The sequence below is a fragment of the Rhincodon typus genome, chromosome 7, assembly GCF_021869965.1.
Source record: "Rhincodon typus isolate 14 chromosome 7, sRhiTyp1.1, whole genome shotgun sequence".
NCBI lineage: Eukaryota > Metazoa > Chordata > Chondrichthyes > Orectolobiformes > Rhincodontidae > Rhincodon > Rhincodon typus.
The window spans coordinates 12,847,163-12,866,686 of NC_063338.1; the positions used below are offsets into that span (position 1 = coordinate 12,847,163).

General features: G+C 40.7%; 1 protein-coding gene across 1 annotated transcript in view; it reads right to left on the bottom strand.

Annotated features, from left to right (window-relative positions):
• Positions 1–1,447: 1,447 nt before the first annotated feature.
• LOC109928003 (flagellum-associated coiled-coil domain-containing protein 1-like) overlaps positions 1,448–19,524 on the bottom strand; it is a 40,552-nt gene continuing 22,475 nt past the window's right edge. The window contains exons 9-14 of the mRNA XM_020528019.2: positions 17,227–17,326; positions 14,496–14,599; positions 11,085–11,156; positions 9,693–9,782; positions 8,070–8,179; positions 1,448–1,730 (exon numbers count right to left, since the gene is read on the bottom strand). Coding sequence (XP_020383608.2) covers positions 1,628–1,730; positions 8,070–8,179; positions 9,693–9,782; positions 11,085–11,156; positions 14,496–14,599; positions 17,227–17,326 — 579 coding nt within the window. The 3' untranslated portion in view covers positions 1,448–1,627. The remainder of the gene's footprint in view (positions 1,731–8,069; positions 8,180–9,692; positions 9,783–11,084; positions 11,157–14,495; positions 14,600–17,226; positions 17,327–19,524) is intronic.

Sequence of the window (19,524 nt, forward strand, 5' to 3'; positions counted from 1 at the left end):
TTCTGATGAAGGGTCTAGGCCCGAAATGTCAGCCTTTCTGCTCCTATGATGCTGCTTGGCCTGCTGTGTTCATCCAGCTCTACACCTTGTTGTTTTAGGTTTTGTAATGCATGGAACATGACAGATTGCTGGTGATTGTGGAACCTAGATCATCCGTCTTCAGTTGCTATGTCTTACAAAGTTAGTGAATATGGCTCTTCAACGTTCGTGGTTCTTGGCATTTTCTCAAATCTTATACATGTTCTACTACTTAACCTGTTGATGTATTTCCTCCTCTGCTACTCTTAATTTTACTAGTCACTACCAGTTGATTTTCCCTTCTAATAACACACAGAATTGTAATTGTCTTGATTATCCACAAATTTTCATTTGTCTGTATTTGCCTTAACTTCCTCTTTAATTTAATTTTGTGCATTATCCAACTACTTATCACTTGTCTCAAAAAACACATCCCTGTTGCCTTCATCTTCCATTATCTTGCTTTAATTCTATTTCTTAATATTAACTAGATGTAGAAGAGTGGTGTAGTGGCTCAGTGGTTAACAGCACTGCCTCGCAGCATAGGAACCCAGGTTGGATTCCACACTCGGACAACTGTCTGTGTGGAGTTTCTCCCCATCTTTGTGTGGGTTTCCTCCCACAGCCAACGATGTGCAAGTTAGGTAGATTGGCCATGCAAAATTGCCCATGGTGTCCAGGGATGTGCAGGCCAGGTGGATTAGCCAGGGTAGATGTATGGTTACAGGGATAGGGTGGGTGGTTGGGTCTGGGTGGGTGCTATTTAGAGGTTCAGTGTGTACTCAATGGGCCAAACAGCCTGCTTCCATGCTGTAAGGATCCTATGATTCTAGAATTTTGGTTGTCTCATTTTGCTTTCCTGAGAGATGTGCTTATTTCTTAAAAATAAAATCTGATATATTTGCAAAATTTATTTTTCAAGTGTTATGTCTTGATCACTTTTTTCCCATTAGGTGTTAGGAGACCCAGGTAGGAAAACAATTCTGTACGTTATATTTCTTTAAGTTCACTTATTTTGCATCTGAGTGCAATCCTTTTCTCTGACATTATCATGCATTGTTTTCCTGCAATGTAATGTTGATCATTCTCTGTTATTGCTTGTTAGAATTGTGCAGATTTTCCTCCATCTGCATTAATTAGTGCCGTTTGCATACCTCATTATTTATATTCTATCCAACTGAAATTGCATGATATGTGAGGCTATCGACTTTACGGAATATACAGAAATACCCTGGTGAAATGTCAGAAGGAAGGAGTGGATCATATTTAACTTTGAAGTTCCCTCTTGTCATTATAGCGGAAGTTTTCAATATTTGCATCTGATGAATAGATACATCTGGAAGCCAGATGTTTTGCAAAGTCCAAATTTATTCTGTTGACCAAACAAAATGAGTGCTGTCAATCAGACTTTTTATATTCAAGCCAATTTATTATTTCCTTTAAAAGTACCAAGGAAGCTCCTTTCTGCTTTCTGCTCCACAAATCCAAATCCAGCTTCGTCCGTGCATGATGCACACAGACAAGTTCCAGTCCCCTGGTTTGATGCTGGAAGAGGTACTGGCTGCAATATGTCTGTATTGGCTGGACTGCTAGTTGCAAAGACTGTTTGTTATTGCTGGAAATTTGTTCTTTCAGGCTGATCTATTCTCTCTCTTTCTTCAATCATTGCTTTAAGGGCGCAAAGTTCTTCAGTCTTTAGAGCAAACAGTTGTCTGAAGAAAGATGAGAAAGAAATCATGGTTAGTTACTTTGATTAATTAAAGGTGGGTACTTTCTACAGAAATCAAACATGAACATATCTACCAACTAAATTAGTAACCCTTTTAGACACGTTCCTTATAACCATTGCTTTATTCTAACTATATGAGGGATTTTTCCATAACTTAAGAGCGTTCTTCTGTCTGCACATTAAGCCATGAAACTGACTTCAAATCTTTTCATTGGTAAGTTGCACAAGTGTTATATTTAATCATTATTATTGTTTTAATTTTACAGCTAAGCAATGTGTTGTTTGAAATACTAAATATATCTATTTTGCAGGGGAATACAAAGCGTATTTATACTTTACAATCTAGTGTGAAAAGTTTATACCAAGAATCAATCCTCAGTCCGTGAAGGTATTTATGTCTGGGTTTTCTGTAATTTGTATTAATAATCCACTACATTAAAACAAAATTTCCATGGAGAAGAAAGGGAAGATTTACATTTGTACAGTTACATTCACAACTCAGGCTGTGCCAAATTGCTTTGTGCACAATGAGGTACTGTTGCAATGTAGGCAATGTGTCTGTCAATTTGCACTTGGCTAATACCACAAGCAGCAATAAAGCAAGGATCGCTGACTTAGTGATGTTAGTTAAGAGGTACATCTTAGGCAGCATACCTGGAGATCTACCCAATTCGTTTGCAAAAAACACTGAGATTCTTCATATTCACCCAAAAGAATAAATTAAAACCTTAGTCTGCGGCCTGATTTGAAAACAACATCTCTGGCAGTGAATCTCCCTTATTGGTGCATGCAAATACCAGCCCTGGAGTGGGATTTGTACCCACAACCTTTTGACTCGCAGTCAGTGCCAACTGAGCCACAGCTGACACACTATATCATGATGCAGTTAGTCCTAACCTTAGCTACAGGTTGAGAGACCTAAAAATTTTCCTTAGTAATTCTTTGAATGGACAGTGGCTTTCAAATTGGTCGGCCATCCCACTCTGCCAGAATGGCTTCAAATGTATCATCAGGGGCGCCTGAAATTTCAAGCAAAATTTCTGGAATATCAGAGGGATCTGCAGCTCTCAGGTGGAACCCTAATCTAATTTAAACTTGACAAAATGTACCCAGCCAAAAAATAACAAATGTGGGATCTAGCCTAGAATCAGTGCAGATCTGCTTGTTCCTGCTGGGTAGGCTGCTCAGTGGATTTCTTGGTACACTGTTCAGTTTGTTTAAATTGTAAGTGCAGATTCATGTGGAATGGCCTCATTGTTTGAAACTAGAAATCCTTTTCCAGACAGGGTCGTGGAAATCAGGAAATCAATCATGATCAAATAGTGAAAGGGGTCCTGGGCCAAATTGTACCTTGTCTATCTTCACAGGCAGCTACAACATGCCATGACTAAGAACAATATTAATGGATCACATTGACCACAGAATGGTGGGGTTCCACAGCATTTGCCTTTACATGACAGCTTTTACTACAGCAAAGTGAGTGCACCTTCGAAAATCACCATGTTTTACAACATTAATGGCACATTCAAGGAGCAAGGTGGGAGGGAGGTTTGTCACACATACCTCTGTGGTGAACTCAAGGAAACTTGAGTATGCCAAAGTATGAGAGACTGGACTACAGTCTGTCAGTGTTCCAGAGCTTATTTAATGGATAAGCAAAAAGATACTGAGCTGTTGTACTGATTGAATGCTGCATAGATATCTGTGTACCTTAGCACAGCTAGCTATGTACACTGCTTTGGAGTGACTTTCCAAACAGCTTTATAGTATAAACCTGAGAACTGCATAAAATACCCACTAAATGCTAGCCACTGTTGAGTATACACAGTACCGTGTGTGCATGCATATTTCACCATATGTAACATATATTTCTGTACTTTCCTAGTACAACCATTCTACAACCATTATATTGTCCACAAATTAGCATGATTGAGCAGACAAATTGGGGTTCAGTGCAAGATAATCTGCTTTAAAATTTGTGAAAGAAAAATATATTTTCTCAGTCGTGAGAAGCTAGAATGGGACAGCAAAAGATTTCAGTGGATACAAGGAAGGTTATATTTTCCTAAAAGGCTGCGAATGCCAATTGAACTAAAATTTTCAAAAGTAGGTTTGATTGTTACCCAAGAAAATTTCAATGTCAGAAATATGGATGGATAGTGAGAGGAAATGGAGTTGAGTTGTTGATCAACAATCTAATGAAGATTAACTGAGTAGCCTTTTCATATTCCTCTGATCTGTCTTACCTCTCTGCACCGATTAGAATGTACTGTTCTGCAGTTAAAGGAATAATTCGGTGGCAATAATGGGAGTTCAGTCAGTTTTTGGTGTCAATAGAAATTGATACTTTGATCAAAAATACACTGTTGAGTGGCAAACTATGCCTCAGAATCAAAACATTCACTAGGAATTCTTAGGAAACCACAATGCTTTATGGCCTTTGTTACTAAAGGCTGACTTAAGACTCAATTTGAAGACACAAACACAGAAAATAAAAGTAGGAGTAGGCCATTCTTTAATGGTTAAATGTGGGTCATTAATTTTGTCAATTAAATAAAGAATTCATAAGGGTGGCAGCCCTTTGAGCCTGCTCTGTCATTCCATATGATCATGGCTGATCATCCAATTCAGTATCCTGTTCCTGCTTTCTCCTCATCCCTTTTGATACTTTCAGCCCTAAGGATTATATCTAACGCCTTCCTGAAAATATTCACTGTTTTGGTTTCAACCATTTTTTTTTTGTGGCAGAGAATTCCACAGTTTCGCTTCTCTAAGTGAAGACCTTTTTCCTCATCTCAATCCTAAATGGCCTGCCTGTATCCTTAAACTGTGACTCCCTGGTTCTGGACTCCTCTGTCATCAAGAACCTCCTTTCTACACTTACCCCTTCTAGTCCTTTTGGAATTTTACAGATTTCTATGACACCGCACCCCCTCCACCTTTCTACTTCCAGTGAATATAGTCCTAACCAACCCAGTCTGTCTTTGTTGCACTCCCGCCATAGCCTCCATTTACCTCCTTGGATAAGGAGTTGAAAATGGCACACAATACTCCAGGTGTAGTCTCATCAGGACCCTATACGATTGCAGCAAGACATCCCTGCTCCTGTCTTGAACAACCTTTAACCTTTCACGTCCCCTTACTTATGAAGAATCTGTTTACCTCTGCCTTAAAAATATTCAAAGATTTTGCTTCTGAAGACTTTCAACCTTCTGGGAGTTTCATTCAGTTGAATAATTTTTTTTTAAAGAAAACATTCAATTATTTAATAAAGTAAAAGAACTCAAGACAAATATGTCAACCAAGCAACTAATTAAATCTATTCATTCATGAAAGAACTCTCATCCATCGTGTCTGTACATTGTGTTGGATTAATATCAGGCTATTTCAATTTCCAGAGCTTTGAATCATATAGCAAAGCACATCCCTAGAATTAAGTGACTGTAATTGAGTAATTTAATTGGCTTTTGTACTCCAGGGTTAGCTGTACGATAATTGAGTCCTCACTCCAGGGAGCATTCCCTGGCCTGCCACGACTGGAAGTGGACAAATGCTGAGTAATGTAAGATTGAACAAATTTGTAAGAAGCCTCGCCATCAGGGAGAGTTGATGAAGAGGAATGAGCGACTATACCAAAACTGAGGGCTTTTAACTTTCAGGGGATAATGAACAGGCTTGTGCTCTTTAGTAGTTTGACCAAATATAGATCTTCAGAGTGAAGATTTAATTTCGATAGGGTGGAGATGTTTGCAGTTAAGTGGAATCCAAAATAAAGCGCATAAGTACAAGATGGTTTCAATAAATCCAGTAAGGAATTCAGGAGCAGTCTCTTCACTCAAAGTACAGTTAGAATGTGAGCCTGTTACCATAATGGAGAAAGGGAGGAGGTGTCTGATCATAAACTTCAGCACAGAATAGTTGGGCAATTTTACCTGATTCTGTGCTATAGATTCTGCTTTCAGAACTATAAACTATGGAGGACTTCATAAGAATTAAGACCAGGAGCAAAAGCAGCCATTGAGCTCACACCTGCTTTGTAGTAGAGGTAAAAGAGAGATGTAGTTTCAGTTTGTGAAGTGTTTTTTCAAGTGGTCAAAGTCACTTAGAACAGAAAATTATCTACATCAGTTCCAAGAAAGCATGTGTCTTCAGTTAAATGCCCAGCTGGGTACTTGTGCTGCTAACTGGTAAAGTGTTTACAAAGATGAATTCTTATGACAGAAGCAGAAAGCAGACTAGAAGCCACTGGTGAATTGAGTTCAGTTCAGAACCAGGTTCCAGTTCAGGACCAAGAACAGAAATTGCTGGAGAAGCTCAGCAGGTCTGGCAGCAACATTTCAGATCCAGTGATCCTTCCTCAGAACAGTTCAGGAGAACAGTTTCATCCAGCAAAGAGGTTTTAGTTTGTGAAGTGTCCAAGCTGTGAGACTTTGTGTAGATGTTTTCAACTGTCAGTACTGAAAAGAGGTTTTAGTCATAAGAGCTAGAAAGAAGTTTTTCGGTGATTGAATCTAGAAACAGTCAGTAAGAAATTAAAGAGTTAAGAATGGAGTAACACTTTGCTGGGATTGAGTATCTGTGAAGGATATTGCTGGGAAAAATTTGTTTTGCAGATTATGTTAAGACCTTTAAAACTGTCATACATTTAGCTTTATTTGTTTTTAACTTTTGTGCAATAAAACCTTGTTCTTTTGTTATAGAACATTGGCTGCCCTGTGTGAATATGTTCAGTAACTAACTGCCATGGTAACCCTCTTCAAAAATTAAGCTTGTGAATGACTTGCCCAATATTACAATCAGCTGGAATCATTAACATTGTGCATTAATCATTTATGTTGCACTTACTGAATGCTTTATGGAAGTCCAAATACACTACAATTGTTGGTACACCTTTATGCAAATATGTTACATCCTCAAATAATTCCTATAAATTTGTCCCTCATGATTTTCCTTTCACAAACCATGTCTTTTTAGCCTGGCTATTACAATTATGTATTATGATTATCTAAATGCCCTGATGTTACCTTCTTAATAATCAATGCTAGCATTTTCTTGATGACATGTTACGCTAACTGGCCTATAGTTCCCTGCTTTCTATCTCCCTCCTTTCTTGAATTAGCTTTGAAATTTTCCAATCCACTGAAACTTTTTCAGAATATAGCGAATTTTGGCAAATTACAAAAAATCAGCTACCATCTCTGCAGCCACTTCCTTTACAACCCTAAGGTGCAGACAGTCAACCTATTACATTCTCTAGTGATTGTTTTAAGTTCCTCCCTTTTTTTTTTGCTCGCTGCATTTTTCCATTTTTGGGGTATTTTTTGTGCCTTCTTCTATGAAGTTAGTTACAAAATAATTTTTCAAACACTATGCCATTTCCCTATTTCCCATTCTCATCCTCTAAGAGACTCATGCTTGCTTTAGCTATTATTTTCCTTTTTTGTACGCTTGTAGAGGTCTGTTTGTATACGTGGTGTTGGAGGTTTCCTTTATGCTCCAATTTCTGCTTTTAGATTTGCTGGTTACAAAATATCCCAGTCTTCTGGGCTAACATTAACCTTTTCAGCATTGCATGCACTTTCTTTCAAGTTGATTCCATCCTTGACTTCCTTAGTTATCCCTGGATGATAATTCATCCTTGTGCAATGTTTCTTTCTCAAAGGAGTATATCCTTCAGATTTAAGAATCATCTCCTGAAATTTTTGCTACAGTTTAACTTTCTAACTTACTTTCCCATTCTACTTTAGTTGATACTGTCTTCATACTTTTGTAATTGCCTTTATTTAAATTTGAAACTCTACTTTCTGACACACATTTCTCACACTCAAAACAGTTTCAGTGGGTAGTGTCTAAGAACGAGAAGCTCTGAATTCAAGTCTAACCACAGGATGTGTTGATCACAGAAGGAGTCTTCATGATCTGGTTAGCCAGGTTGATAATCAGCCCCCTCATCCTACCTTTCACTCAATTCCCAAAGGAGAAATGCATGTATATGAAGATATGAAACAAAGGAATACAACTAGCTAAACAAAACTTGCTTAAAAATGAAACATACGGAGTGAACTTTAAGTTTGCTGACAGCTTTTGTTGAAACCAGCTGTTTACTCAGCAGAGAAATGCAGGAATAAGAACAAAAAGTGTTGGAGAAATCCAACAGGTCTGGCAGTATCCTGGACTCAAAACATTAATCCTGTTTCTCTCTCCACACACACTGCCAAACCTGCCGAGTTTCTCCAGCACTTTGGTTTTTATTTTAGATTTCCAGCAGCCACACTGTTTTGCTCTTATTAGGAAAAATGCAAGGCACAAATTTGATTCTTACTTTAGATCAAGGTTCTGATCCTCTAAAGCTTTTATGGACGTTACATATTCTCTCTTCATGGAGCCTATGTTTGACTTGTAAGTTCCTTCAATTTCAGCCAGCTTAGCTCTCTGGAATAGAAATCAACATAATTGAAAATAAAACCAGCTCAGAACATTTTCCTTCAAAACAATAGAGATCATATTTAGAATAAGTTGTAGATGCAATGACTGGCCAGAGAGAAAGTGATGGATGTAGGTTCTGTAACTGAGCCATATCCAAACAGGGAAGGAACCTGTCTCCTCTCCCAGGGAGAGTTGAAACAGATGTACGTTGCTCTGTCTGCTCAGCTACCTGCAGTCAATGAAATTACCCTCTTTGGTCAAAAAAGAACCTGCTATGTGAAACACCTGAGGCACATGTCGTTTGTGGGACTGCATCCCAACAGGACAATTATGATTCCCTGTCCTTCTCCTCTCTTCTGTCTCATCCCTCCAGTTTAAAAATGTTCTATTATGTTTCTCTGGACTTTGTCTAATCAGAGGAACAATTAAATTTTTTTTTTTTCCCCTGTTTCCAAACAACTTTCTATTCATTCCTCTACCATTTCTCTTGTATTAGGTATCTGAATTTTTGCCATGAGCTTCTCCTGTTAGAGCCTATATTAAAGGAAACTACATATTCACCACATAAATTGCATTCTCTCTATCTGATCAGTTGTTCCCCTGACTGTACTGGTTTGTCAAACGTGACTAGCCATCCTGCTCCCTGGCTGTAATGAACTCAGACACTTCTAAAGGTACATGAAACAGGGAGGTTATGCTGCAGTTGTATAGGGTGCTGCTGAGGCCTCACTTGGAGTACTGTGTACAGTGTGGGCTCTTCACTTGAGAAAGGATGTACAGGTACTGAACGGGGTGCAGAAGAGGTTCATTAGATTGATTCCGGAGTTGAGAGTGTTGCCTTATGAGGAGCTATTGAGTAGACCGGGACAATACTCATTGGAACTTAGAAGAATGAGGAGGAGTCTTATAGAAATTATGAAGGGAATAGATAAGATAGAAGCAGGGAGGTTGTTTCCACTGGCAGGTGAAACTAGAGCTGGGGGGCATAGCCTCAAGATAAGGGGGACCAGATTTAGGACTCAGTTGGTGAAGGACTTCTTCACCCAAAGGGCTGTGAAACTGTGAAATTCTCTGCCCAGTGAAGCAGTTGAGGCTACCTTGTTGAATGTTTTTAACGCAAAGTTGGACTTTTGAACTCTATTAGAATGGTTAAGTAGGCAAATACAGTAACTCTAATTTACACAGCAAGGAAAAATATTTGACGAAGATGTTGGAGAACTTGATCCTTTTCAAATAACCTGATGTAATTCATAATACACACTTGATGAGACAGACAGAGGAACCTCTAACCAAAAGGCAGTATGCACTGGAGCGTCAGTCAGTTTACATCTCCATGTAGCACTTGCACCTATGCTGTTTTGACTGAGGTGAGCCAACCAGCAAACACACAAAGCCAGCACACTTGCTTTTACAATGAAAGCTACTGTTGTTCCTGACACCAGCTTTCAACAAACATATATCAGCTCGAAGAGCTCAGGGCTGGAACTCTTTACTAGAAGATGACAGAATACCAGATTACATCGTATGCTAGCTCTGCCTCAAGAAAGCTCAGATATTCAGACTGATTCTGTATTTCTTCATTCTTCTTTTTCAGCTGCTGCAACAGATCCTATGAAATAACGATAGGCTAAATGTTACTATGTGTTTGACAAATGTAAGTTATCCCCCACTTTTTTTTTAAGTTCCCTTCTCCTGCATGAGGATTCCTGTCTGAGAATTTTACAGGCAGATTGTTCCCAGTCCCATGAGAATACAGCTCTTGAGCCAGTCATTTACATGGAGTGTCTCCCTGTAATTTGAAAACTGGAATGGTGCAATAAGCAGAAATCTCTCTCACTGGCTCCACCCCTCAAGAACAAAGTAAGTGTGCAAATGACGTGCCCGTTCCCTGGCTAATCCCAGAGGAAGGAATAAACCAGAGCTGTGCACATCCAGGGTCTGAGTCCATTGTCAGTGGGAACATTCTGATTACAACCTTCTAAGCTGCTTTCACGGGCAAGAAAGTGCCATTTCTCTCTGACCCCATTATTGTAGTCCAAGTGAATGCTCTTTCCCTACAAAACCTACTCTGTGGTAAAGTTAATAGACTTTTAAACCAAATCAAAATTTAAAACCGTCATTGTTTCTGTCCATAATGAGGATTTGGGGTTTTGCATGCCTGAATTGAGACTTGAAAATAATGGAGACACTTAGACGGCAAGGGAGTGGTAGATGCAGTTAAGGAAATAGCCATTCTTTTCAAGGCATCTAGCTTCTGTTTGAGTTTCGTAGTTATATTGTTGACTCCAAGTCTCCATTTATGTGTTGCTGCATCTAAAAGCACTCTGAAACAAACATGCAACCATTTAGATGTGACCAGACCAGTCGCCAGAAAGCATCTTTACGGTGATGGCTTTTTGTGTGGAAGTGCGTACAAGCTGTTTTGTAATAAATCATCTTCTGCTAACCTATGCCTGTGATGTCAATTTAAAAACAGCAGTGTGTAGGAAATGGCTGCTTCCCAAATGAATTGTGGCTTTACGTTTAATGGAGTGGTAATGATTAGTGAGGATGTTGATGAATTATTCTAATTCTGCTCCTGTGAGAGTCCAAATCCTGCGTTTATCCAGCATTAATACAGAGGGTAATCTTGCCACCTGACTTCATCACCTAATAAAGGAGTTAGTGAGAGAGAAAAAGGAATCCCTGAAAATCACAAAGTAACCCTCGGGAAAATCTGAACAGGACCCCTTAAAAAAAAACTTTGAGCCCTAGTTGACCTCCCCCCAAAAAAACAAGAAGACATCTTCCCAGTGAGCATATAAACGGTGGGAGATCCAGTGATTGTGCTGATTTTGAAGATCAGGGCAGATAATTTGGCCTTTGCTTGTTAGAGGTGATCATTGTCTGCACTTGTGTAACACGTTTATACCTCGATCTGTTGCTTTGCATTTCTCAACTCCTCAACCGTTTCCATAATGGCACTATACTGCTCTGCAGCACCCTGAGAAAGCAGAGACATAGTGTTAAAATCCATCTAACAATCTGATGTAGGCTGTTTGCTAAAATAAAGCTTTCATTCCTGCATCTTGCATACTGGGAAATCCAAGGTTCAGATTTAGTTGCAAGTGTTTTTAAAATTTTGAGAATCATAAGGTAACTGTGAGGGTCCCAACTTCTGAACCTTTCACCCTCACATGAGGTGTGGTGACCCTCAGGTTAAACAACCACCAGTCATGTTTCTCTCTCTCTAAGTTCTATGTCCCTCTGGGACTAGGACAACTTTACAGTACAGATTTATCTAAAACAAGAAAATCATTAGCTTGTGCTGAATCAGATAGTCCGAGTTATGTCTGCAAGGGCAGGAAGGGGGCAATACATTTTAGCTTCAGTGTCAGTGTGGTCAGGAATAAGAAGGTGGTGCTAGTGGGATGGGGTTTAAAGAAATGAATGAGGGGTTCCTTTTCCCAATTGTTGATCAGAGAACCCCTGGTGGAAAGTGGGCACGGAGCCCTGGCAGAATTGAACGTACTGTTACCTCTAACACTTGAATAACACCCCATTTATTTGCTGTTGCAATCATTACCATTTGTATAAACAGCCACCACTCCTATGTAGTGAGGGGATTGGCAAATGACCTCTCTCAGAGCACAGGACACAAAGATCCATGCGATTCCATTTCTAACAGAGAAAAGATTGCAAATTCTGTTCAGCCCATTTTTTTCGGCAGAGGAAAAGGAAATAATGAACTCGAAGGAGTATGGTTATTGTGGGGCTTAAGCATAATGTGTTAGTTATGAGATGCCATCCAGTCATGAGCATCGCAATTAAGTGATCTGGCTGATGTGTCTCCTGTTCCCCTGCCTGGATATTAACTCCAAAAAGCCTTTAGGTGATAAAGACAGAAGATTAACTGTAAGAGGTAGAGGCAGTTTGCACCAAGGAAGAATTTCTTTTAAAAAACTTAATTTATCTCTTTATGGGTGCAAAGTTACGGTACAATCTTGGCAATTACACTCATGCTTTATATTAGCAGGATGTTAAGATAGCCCTTTTAATATAAAGCAATGGAAACGAGCTTCCAAGAGTAACCTGATATAAACTTTACCTTAGCCAGCATCAAAAGTCAATTTTCATCAAAAGTCCATTTCTTTCCTCTGCCAATCTGCTGGCTTTAACCTCCCACCTGAAAAGCCTTAACTTCCAACCTCCGCTCCGTCCCCAACTTTCTGATGATCCTCACACCATTTTGACTGCTGCGTTTCCCGACATAGACAGGAAGATACTTACTAAACTGCAATCATGCAAAATTCAGCTTTAATTCTGCATTTACGTAGCATCTCAGTATGGTGACCTGCATTGGCATCCTGATCTGGCAAAGCGTCAATTTAAAAATTCTCAAAAAACCATAAGAAATAGGAATAGGAGTGGGCCATTCTGCCCCTCAAGCCTGCTCTGCCGTTCAATAGAATCATGGCTGATCTGACATTCCTCATATTCACCTTCCTGTGTTTTTCCCATAACCCTTGATTTCCCTACTGATCGAGAATCTATCAGTCTCAGCCTTAAATATACATAAGGAGTCTGCTCCCACAGCTCTCTGTACCAGCAAGTTGCAAAGAGTCTCAACCCAATGAGAGAAGAAGTCCCTCCTCATCTTAGACTTAAATCGGTGCCCCTTTATTCTGAGACTGTGCCCTCTGGTCGTAGACTCTCCCATGAGGGGAAACATTCTCTCAGCATTTACCCTGTCAAGGCCTCTTTAAGAATCTGTAAGTTTCAACGAAATCACCTCACATTCTTCTAAACTTAATTAAGTACACTCCAAACCTGTTTAGCCTTTGCTCATAAGACAGTCCCTCCATATCGGGGGTCATCCTGTGAATCTTCTCTGAACTGCCTCCAATGAAATAATACCTTTTTCTTAGATAAGGGAACCAAAATTGCCCACACTACTGCAGATGTGGTCTCACCTGCACCTTATACATTTGCAGTAATATTTCCCTACTCTTATATTCCAAACCGCTTGAAATAAGGGTCAACATTCCATTACCCTTCCTGAATACCTGTTGTACCTGTCTGGTAGCTTTCTGTGTTTTGTGCACAAGTAACCCCCAAGTCCCTTTGTGTTATAGCTTTCTGTGGTTTTTCTCCATTTAAATAATACTCTGTTCACTTGTTCTCCCTTCCAAAACGAACAACTTTACATTTTCCTACATTGTACTCTATTTGCCAACTTTTGCCCACTTACTTAACCTATCAATATCTCTCTGTAAACTGTTTGTATCCCTCTCACAATCTGCCTTTCCACCTATTTTAGTGTCATCTGCAAATCTGACTACAGTGCATTCACTTCCTTCCTCCAAGTCATTAATATATATTGTAAACAGTTGTGGTCCCAGCACTGATCCCTGTAACCGCACTGGTCATGGGTCACCAGCCTGAAAAGGGAACCTTTATTCCCTACTCGCCATTTCCTGCCCATTAGTACATTCTCTATCCACAGCAAACATTTTGGGAGTTCCTTATCAAATGGCTTCTGGAAGTCCAAATATGACATATCTACTGGTTCCCCTCTATCCACTTGGATTGAGACTTCCTCGAAATACTCTAAAGTAGTCAGACACAATTTTCCTTTTGTGAAACCATGCTGACTCTGCTTGATTAAATTATGATTATGATCCTTAAATCCTTCGATGGCCTCCCCCGCTGTCTATGTTCACAATCCTGGAGGTTTGCAATTTCAGACTCTTGCAGCATTCTTGATTTTCACCACCCGCTATTGGTAGCTTTGAGCTCTGAAATTCTCTCCCACAACCACTCAGTCTCTTTCTGCCTCTGTCTTTCCTCCTTTAAATTGACTTAAACAACTTAAACTTTTTAACCAAACTTTTGGTCACATCTCCCAATATGTGTTTTGGTGTCAAATTTGGCTTGAAGGAAGTTAAAGTGAAACACCTTGGACTGTTTAACTTTGTTGAAGGGGGCTCACATAAATGCAAATTATGGATCTTGTGGTGTATTGGTAGTTTCCTTGCCTCTAGACCAGAAGGATTGGATCAAATCCTCGGAGGTGTGAGGTACCGTGTCCAAACACATCCATTTTTAAAACAAATTATAAGTGCATGTTGTGGATGTCATGCTTGTAATACCAACACCTGTGAAAGGACTTGCTGGTCCCTCCAGTCAATCTCCTGCAGCTGCATCACACCTTAGACATTCCCTCCCCACCATTCAAAGTAATTCTTATTTTCAAATCATTAATGTGGAGAAATGATCGAAACATCATGAAATGTGACGCTTCATTTATCCCGGCTGGCATGGTATTAGAGATTCTACTCACATCCATCTCCCCTTTGTGCCTATCAAGAATGGTATTAATCTGCTGTTCATAACTGTCTACTATTGCTTGCTTCTCTTCATCACATTTACGTTGCAGAGCATTCCCTGTTGGACAGAATAGATCTTTCAGTCAAACACTGTAATTGTTGAATATTACACTGTATAACAACAGCCCTGCGTTGCATACTTTTCCTACAGGTGATTTATTTTAAGTACAGTGCCCTTTTAGTTTTTTTGTGCAATGCCACAGGCATGACAATGTAAAGGGGTCAATTTATTCAGGGCCTATTTGGGGATTTCTGACCATAAGTTATGGGAGCAGAATTTGGCCATTCTGCCCATCGAGTCTTCTCTGCCATTCAATCATGGCTGATATGTTTCTCAACCCCATTCTCCTGCCTTCTCCCCATAACCCTCATCCCCTTACCAATCAGGAACCTATGTCTATGTTATAAACACACTCAATGACTTGGCCATCACAGCCCCCTGTGGCATTGAGTTCCACAGATTAACCACTCTCTGGCTAAAAAAAATTCCTCCTCATCTCAGCTCTAAAGGGTCATCCTTTAACTCTGGGTCTGTCCCTTTGGGTCTTTGTCTCTCTCACACGTGGAAATATCTTCTCCACGTTCTTGCTATCCAGGCCTCTCAGTATTCTGCAAATTTCAATCAGATTCCCCCTCATCCTTCTAAACTTCATCAAGTGCAGACCCAGAGCCCTCAACCGTTCCTGATATGACAAGCCCTTCATCCCTGGGAAATTCTTGTGAACCTTCTCTGGATCCCCTCCAATGCCAGCATATCCTTCCTTAGATATAGGGCCCAAAACTGTTCACGATATTCGAAATGTGGTCTGACCACAGCCTTATACAGCCTTAGCAGTACCTCTCTGCTCTTACATTCTACTCGTCTCAAAATAATACTAACATTTCAGTTGGCAGTTAGGAAGACAAATGCACTTGCAGGTTAACCTTAGAGAATCCTGAAGTAGGATCCCTAAGTCCCCTTGTGCTTCAGATTTCCAAACCCTTTCCCCATTTAGAAATGGCTCTATTCTGACCAAAACGTATAACCTCACATATTGCTGCATTGTGTTTCATCTGCCACTTCTTTGCCCACTCTCCTAGCATGTCCAAGTCATTCTGCAGCCTCTTCACTTCCTCAATACTACCTGCCCCTCCATCTATCTTTGTGTCATCAGCAAACTTAGCAACAATGCCCTCACAGTTCCTTTGTCCAGGTCATTGAATGTATAACATGAATAGTTGAAACAGGCACATCTAGATCCTGTTCACTTCCTTGCTTCCCCAGCATCATGGCTGAGTGGGCTATTGTGGCACAGTGGTAGTGCCCATACCTCTGAGCCAGATGGCCCAGGTTCGAGTCCCACCAACTCCAGAAGCATGCCAATAACATCTCTGTACAGGCTGATTAAAAAATCCCAGCAGAGTGACTGAGATAGGAAGCTCTTTCTGTGTTAATTAACAGGAATGAGACTTTGGCCCAAAGTTTACTGACTATAGAATGCTGGTGTTAATGGTGCTCACTATTACTTGAGCGCAAATAGTGCAACATCAACAAATGAGGGAAGATCAAGGTTAAACATGGAAATCCAAAGTGCATCTCTTCTTTTAACTTCATGGAAATGACATCTCACTGTCTGGTCTGGCTAACAATTGATGAACTACTTGAGGTTACTGTGCTTGTGTAATCAATACAAACTAAACATATCACAGGAAGTCATCATTGACATTAAACTACCTTTGCAACAATGTTTTCACTGTTGGTTACTGCCAATCAATTCCGGAATTGAAAATGTACAAGCATGGTTTCTTAATTCTTCAGATACTAATTGTTGGCAATTTTTAAAATGTAAAATTGAAATAAGATTTTAGATCTTTTTTTCCTTCCTGTCTCTCTTTCCTGTTTGTTATGGTCCAATTTCCTTCTCTTTATTTCTCTTTCCATACATGATTTGACATTGAACTCAGCTACTTGAAGTGACACTATTTTCTTTACAGCCCTAGAGCTGTGAAATATGAAATAAAACCACAAACGGTTGAACATATATAGCAGGCCACATAGCATCTATGTAGAGACAAAGAGAGTTAACCTTTTTCAGATCATAAACTTTCATCAGAATTTAGAAATTTTAGTAATGCAATAATGTTTATATTGGTGAAAGGGGAGAGGGTAGTAAAAGAACAAATGGGAAGGTCTGTAACTGGAGACATGATGTGTTAAGAAACAATTGGTGGGACAGAGCCAAAGGAAATGATACTAGGACAAAGTATAGTGGGAAAGGTGTGTTTAGAAGAGGTGTGAATGGCAGAATCATGTATTCTGTTTCTCTGTCCCAGATACTGCCAAAACTACTGTGTGTTTCCAGTATCTCCTGTGTTTCTTTTCAATTTCTTTCAATGTTCAGTATAAATACAAGGAGAGCATTGCCTTCTTCCCCACTCCTCAGTCCATAGCTTATGTATGTCAGTTTAGCTCAGTTGACTGGACAGCTGATTTGCAATGCAGCAGCATGAGGCCAACAGCATGAATTCAATTCAATTCAATTCCTGAGGTTACCACGAAGGATTCTCCTTTTAAGGGTGTCCCTCCCTCTGGACAAGGAGGCCCGGGTTTGAGTCCCACTTGCTCTGGAGGTGTGTAATAACTTCTGTGAATAGGTTGATGAGGAAAATACCTATATGTCAACAGTTCTTTATTGAACCACTTACTCTGTAAAGCCAGTTCCCTTTTCAATTCTATTTCATGCTTCTCATGGAGTTCACGTTCTTTCTGAGCCAGCCTTTCATTAATTTCTTCAATGATGGATTCCTGAGTTACAAAAAAGGTCTTATTTACTTGGGGAGAATATATTATATTTGTATGGAATTTTAAAGTCACCAAATATGAAAAGACTTTAAGTATTATTTGTTGAATTTCCATTTGTAATTTGAAAAATATTTGTTAATTTTTTCTATTCATTCATTGGCTGTGGCCAGCTGACCAGGCCAGCATTTATTGCTCATTCCTAATTGCCCAGAGGACAGTTAAGAGTCAACCATATTTTTGAAAGTCTGCAGTCAAATCTAGGCCAGACCAGGTAAGGATGGTAGATTTCTTTCCCTAAAGGCCATTAGTGAACCAGATGGGTTTTTTAAACAATCATATGATTTATGTGCTCTTGTTGAATTGAGGAACAGGCTTGAGAGGCTGAATGGGCTTTTTTTAAAAATGATTAATTGATGTGATCTATTACAAAGCTTGCCTTTTGCTAATTGTCCTTGAAGGTGATGCAATATCGTAGTTTAGAATAATTGGATTCTACGATGTGAAGGTATGCTCCTAAAGGAATACGCTTCCCCAGAAAGCAGTGGATGTTGTTTTATTGAATTTATTGAAGGGTGATTTAGGTGGATTTTCGATAGGCAAAGGTGTTATTGGTTATGGGGCGCAGACATAATCGGATCAACCATGAACTCATTGAATGGTGGAGCAGTTCCTAAGTTCTATGTCTCTATGCAATTAAGTAGGGAATTCCAGGATTCTGACTTTATGGTGATGAAGAAATGTGTTCTGAAAGGTGCCAAGCTTCTTTTGAGTTTTGGAGCTGCACTCATCTTGGAAGATGGAAAGCATTCCCTTGCATGTGAGACTTGTGCCTTGTAGATGGTAGAAAGGTTTTGGGAAGCAGAAATCGTTACTTGCTGTAATTTTTAACCTGAGCATAGAGCACATTATTTATGTGATTGGTTCCGACTGTTTCTAGTATATGATGGCTAACAGGATTATTGATGGTAGGACAGTTAACAACGATGCGTGGCACTTCCTACTATGTATGATCCTAAAGCTGGATATGGACCAGGACCTGCGGACAAGGGAGGTGCAGTTGTAGTGTGGCGCACTGACCTCTACATCGCCGAGGCCGGACGCCAACTCTCCGACACCTCCTCCTACCGCCCCCTTGATCAAGACCCCACCCCTGAGCACCAAACCATCATCTCCCAAACCATCCACAACCTCATCACCTCAGGTGACCTCCCACCCACGGCCTCCAACCTCATTGTTCCCCAACCTCGCACTGCCCGCTTCTATCTCCTTCCCAAAATCCACAAACCTGAATGCCCTGGTCGACCCATTGTCTCCGCCTGCTCCTGCCCCACCGAACTGATCTCCAACTATCTCGACTCCATTTTCTCCCCCTTGGTCCAGGAACTCCCTACCTATGTCCGTGACACCACCCACGCCCTCCACCTCCTCCAGAACTTCCAATTCCCCGGTCCCCAACACCTCATCTTTACCATGGACGTCCAGTCCCTCTACACCTGCATTCCCCATGCAGATGGCCTTAAGGCCCTCCGCTTCTTCCTGTCCCGCAGGCCCGACCAGTCCCCCTCCACTGACACCCTCATCCGCTTAGCCGAACTCGTCCTCACACTCAACAACTTCTCTTTCAATTCCTCCCACTTCCTACAGACAAAGGGGGTAGCCATGGGTACCCGCATGGGCCCAAGCTACGCCTGCCTCTTTGTAGGTTACGTGGAACAATCCCTCTTCCGTACCTACACTGGCCCTAAACCCCACCTCTTCCTCCGTTACATTGATGACTGTATCGGCGCCGCCTCGTGCTCCCACGAGGAGCTCGAACAGTTCATACACTTCACTAACACCTTCCACCCCAACCTTAAGTTTACCTGGACCATCTCTAACACCTCTCTCCCCTTCCTGGACCTCTCTGTCTCCATATCGGGCAACCACCTAGAAACCGATATTCATTTCAAGCCCACCGACTCCCACAGCTACCGAGAATACTCCTCCTCCCACCCACCTTCCTGCAAAAATGCTATCCCCTATTCCCAATTCCTTCGCCTCCGCCGCATCTGCTCCCAGGATGAGGCATTCCACTCCCGTACATCTCAGTTGTCCTCGTTTTTCAAGGACCGTAACTTCCCCTCCTCGGTGGTCGAGAACGCCCTCAACCGTGTCTCCCACATCTCCCGCACCTCATCCCTCACACCCCGTCCACGCAATAA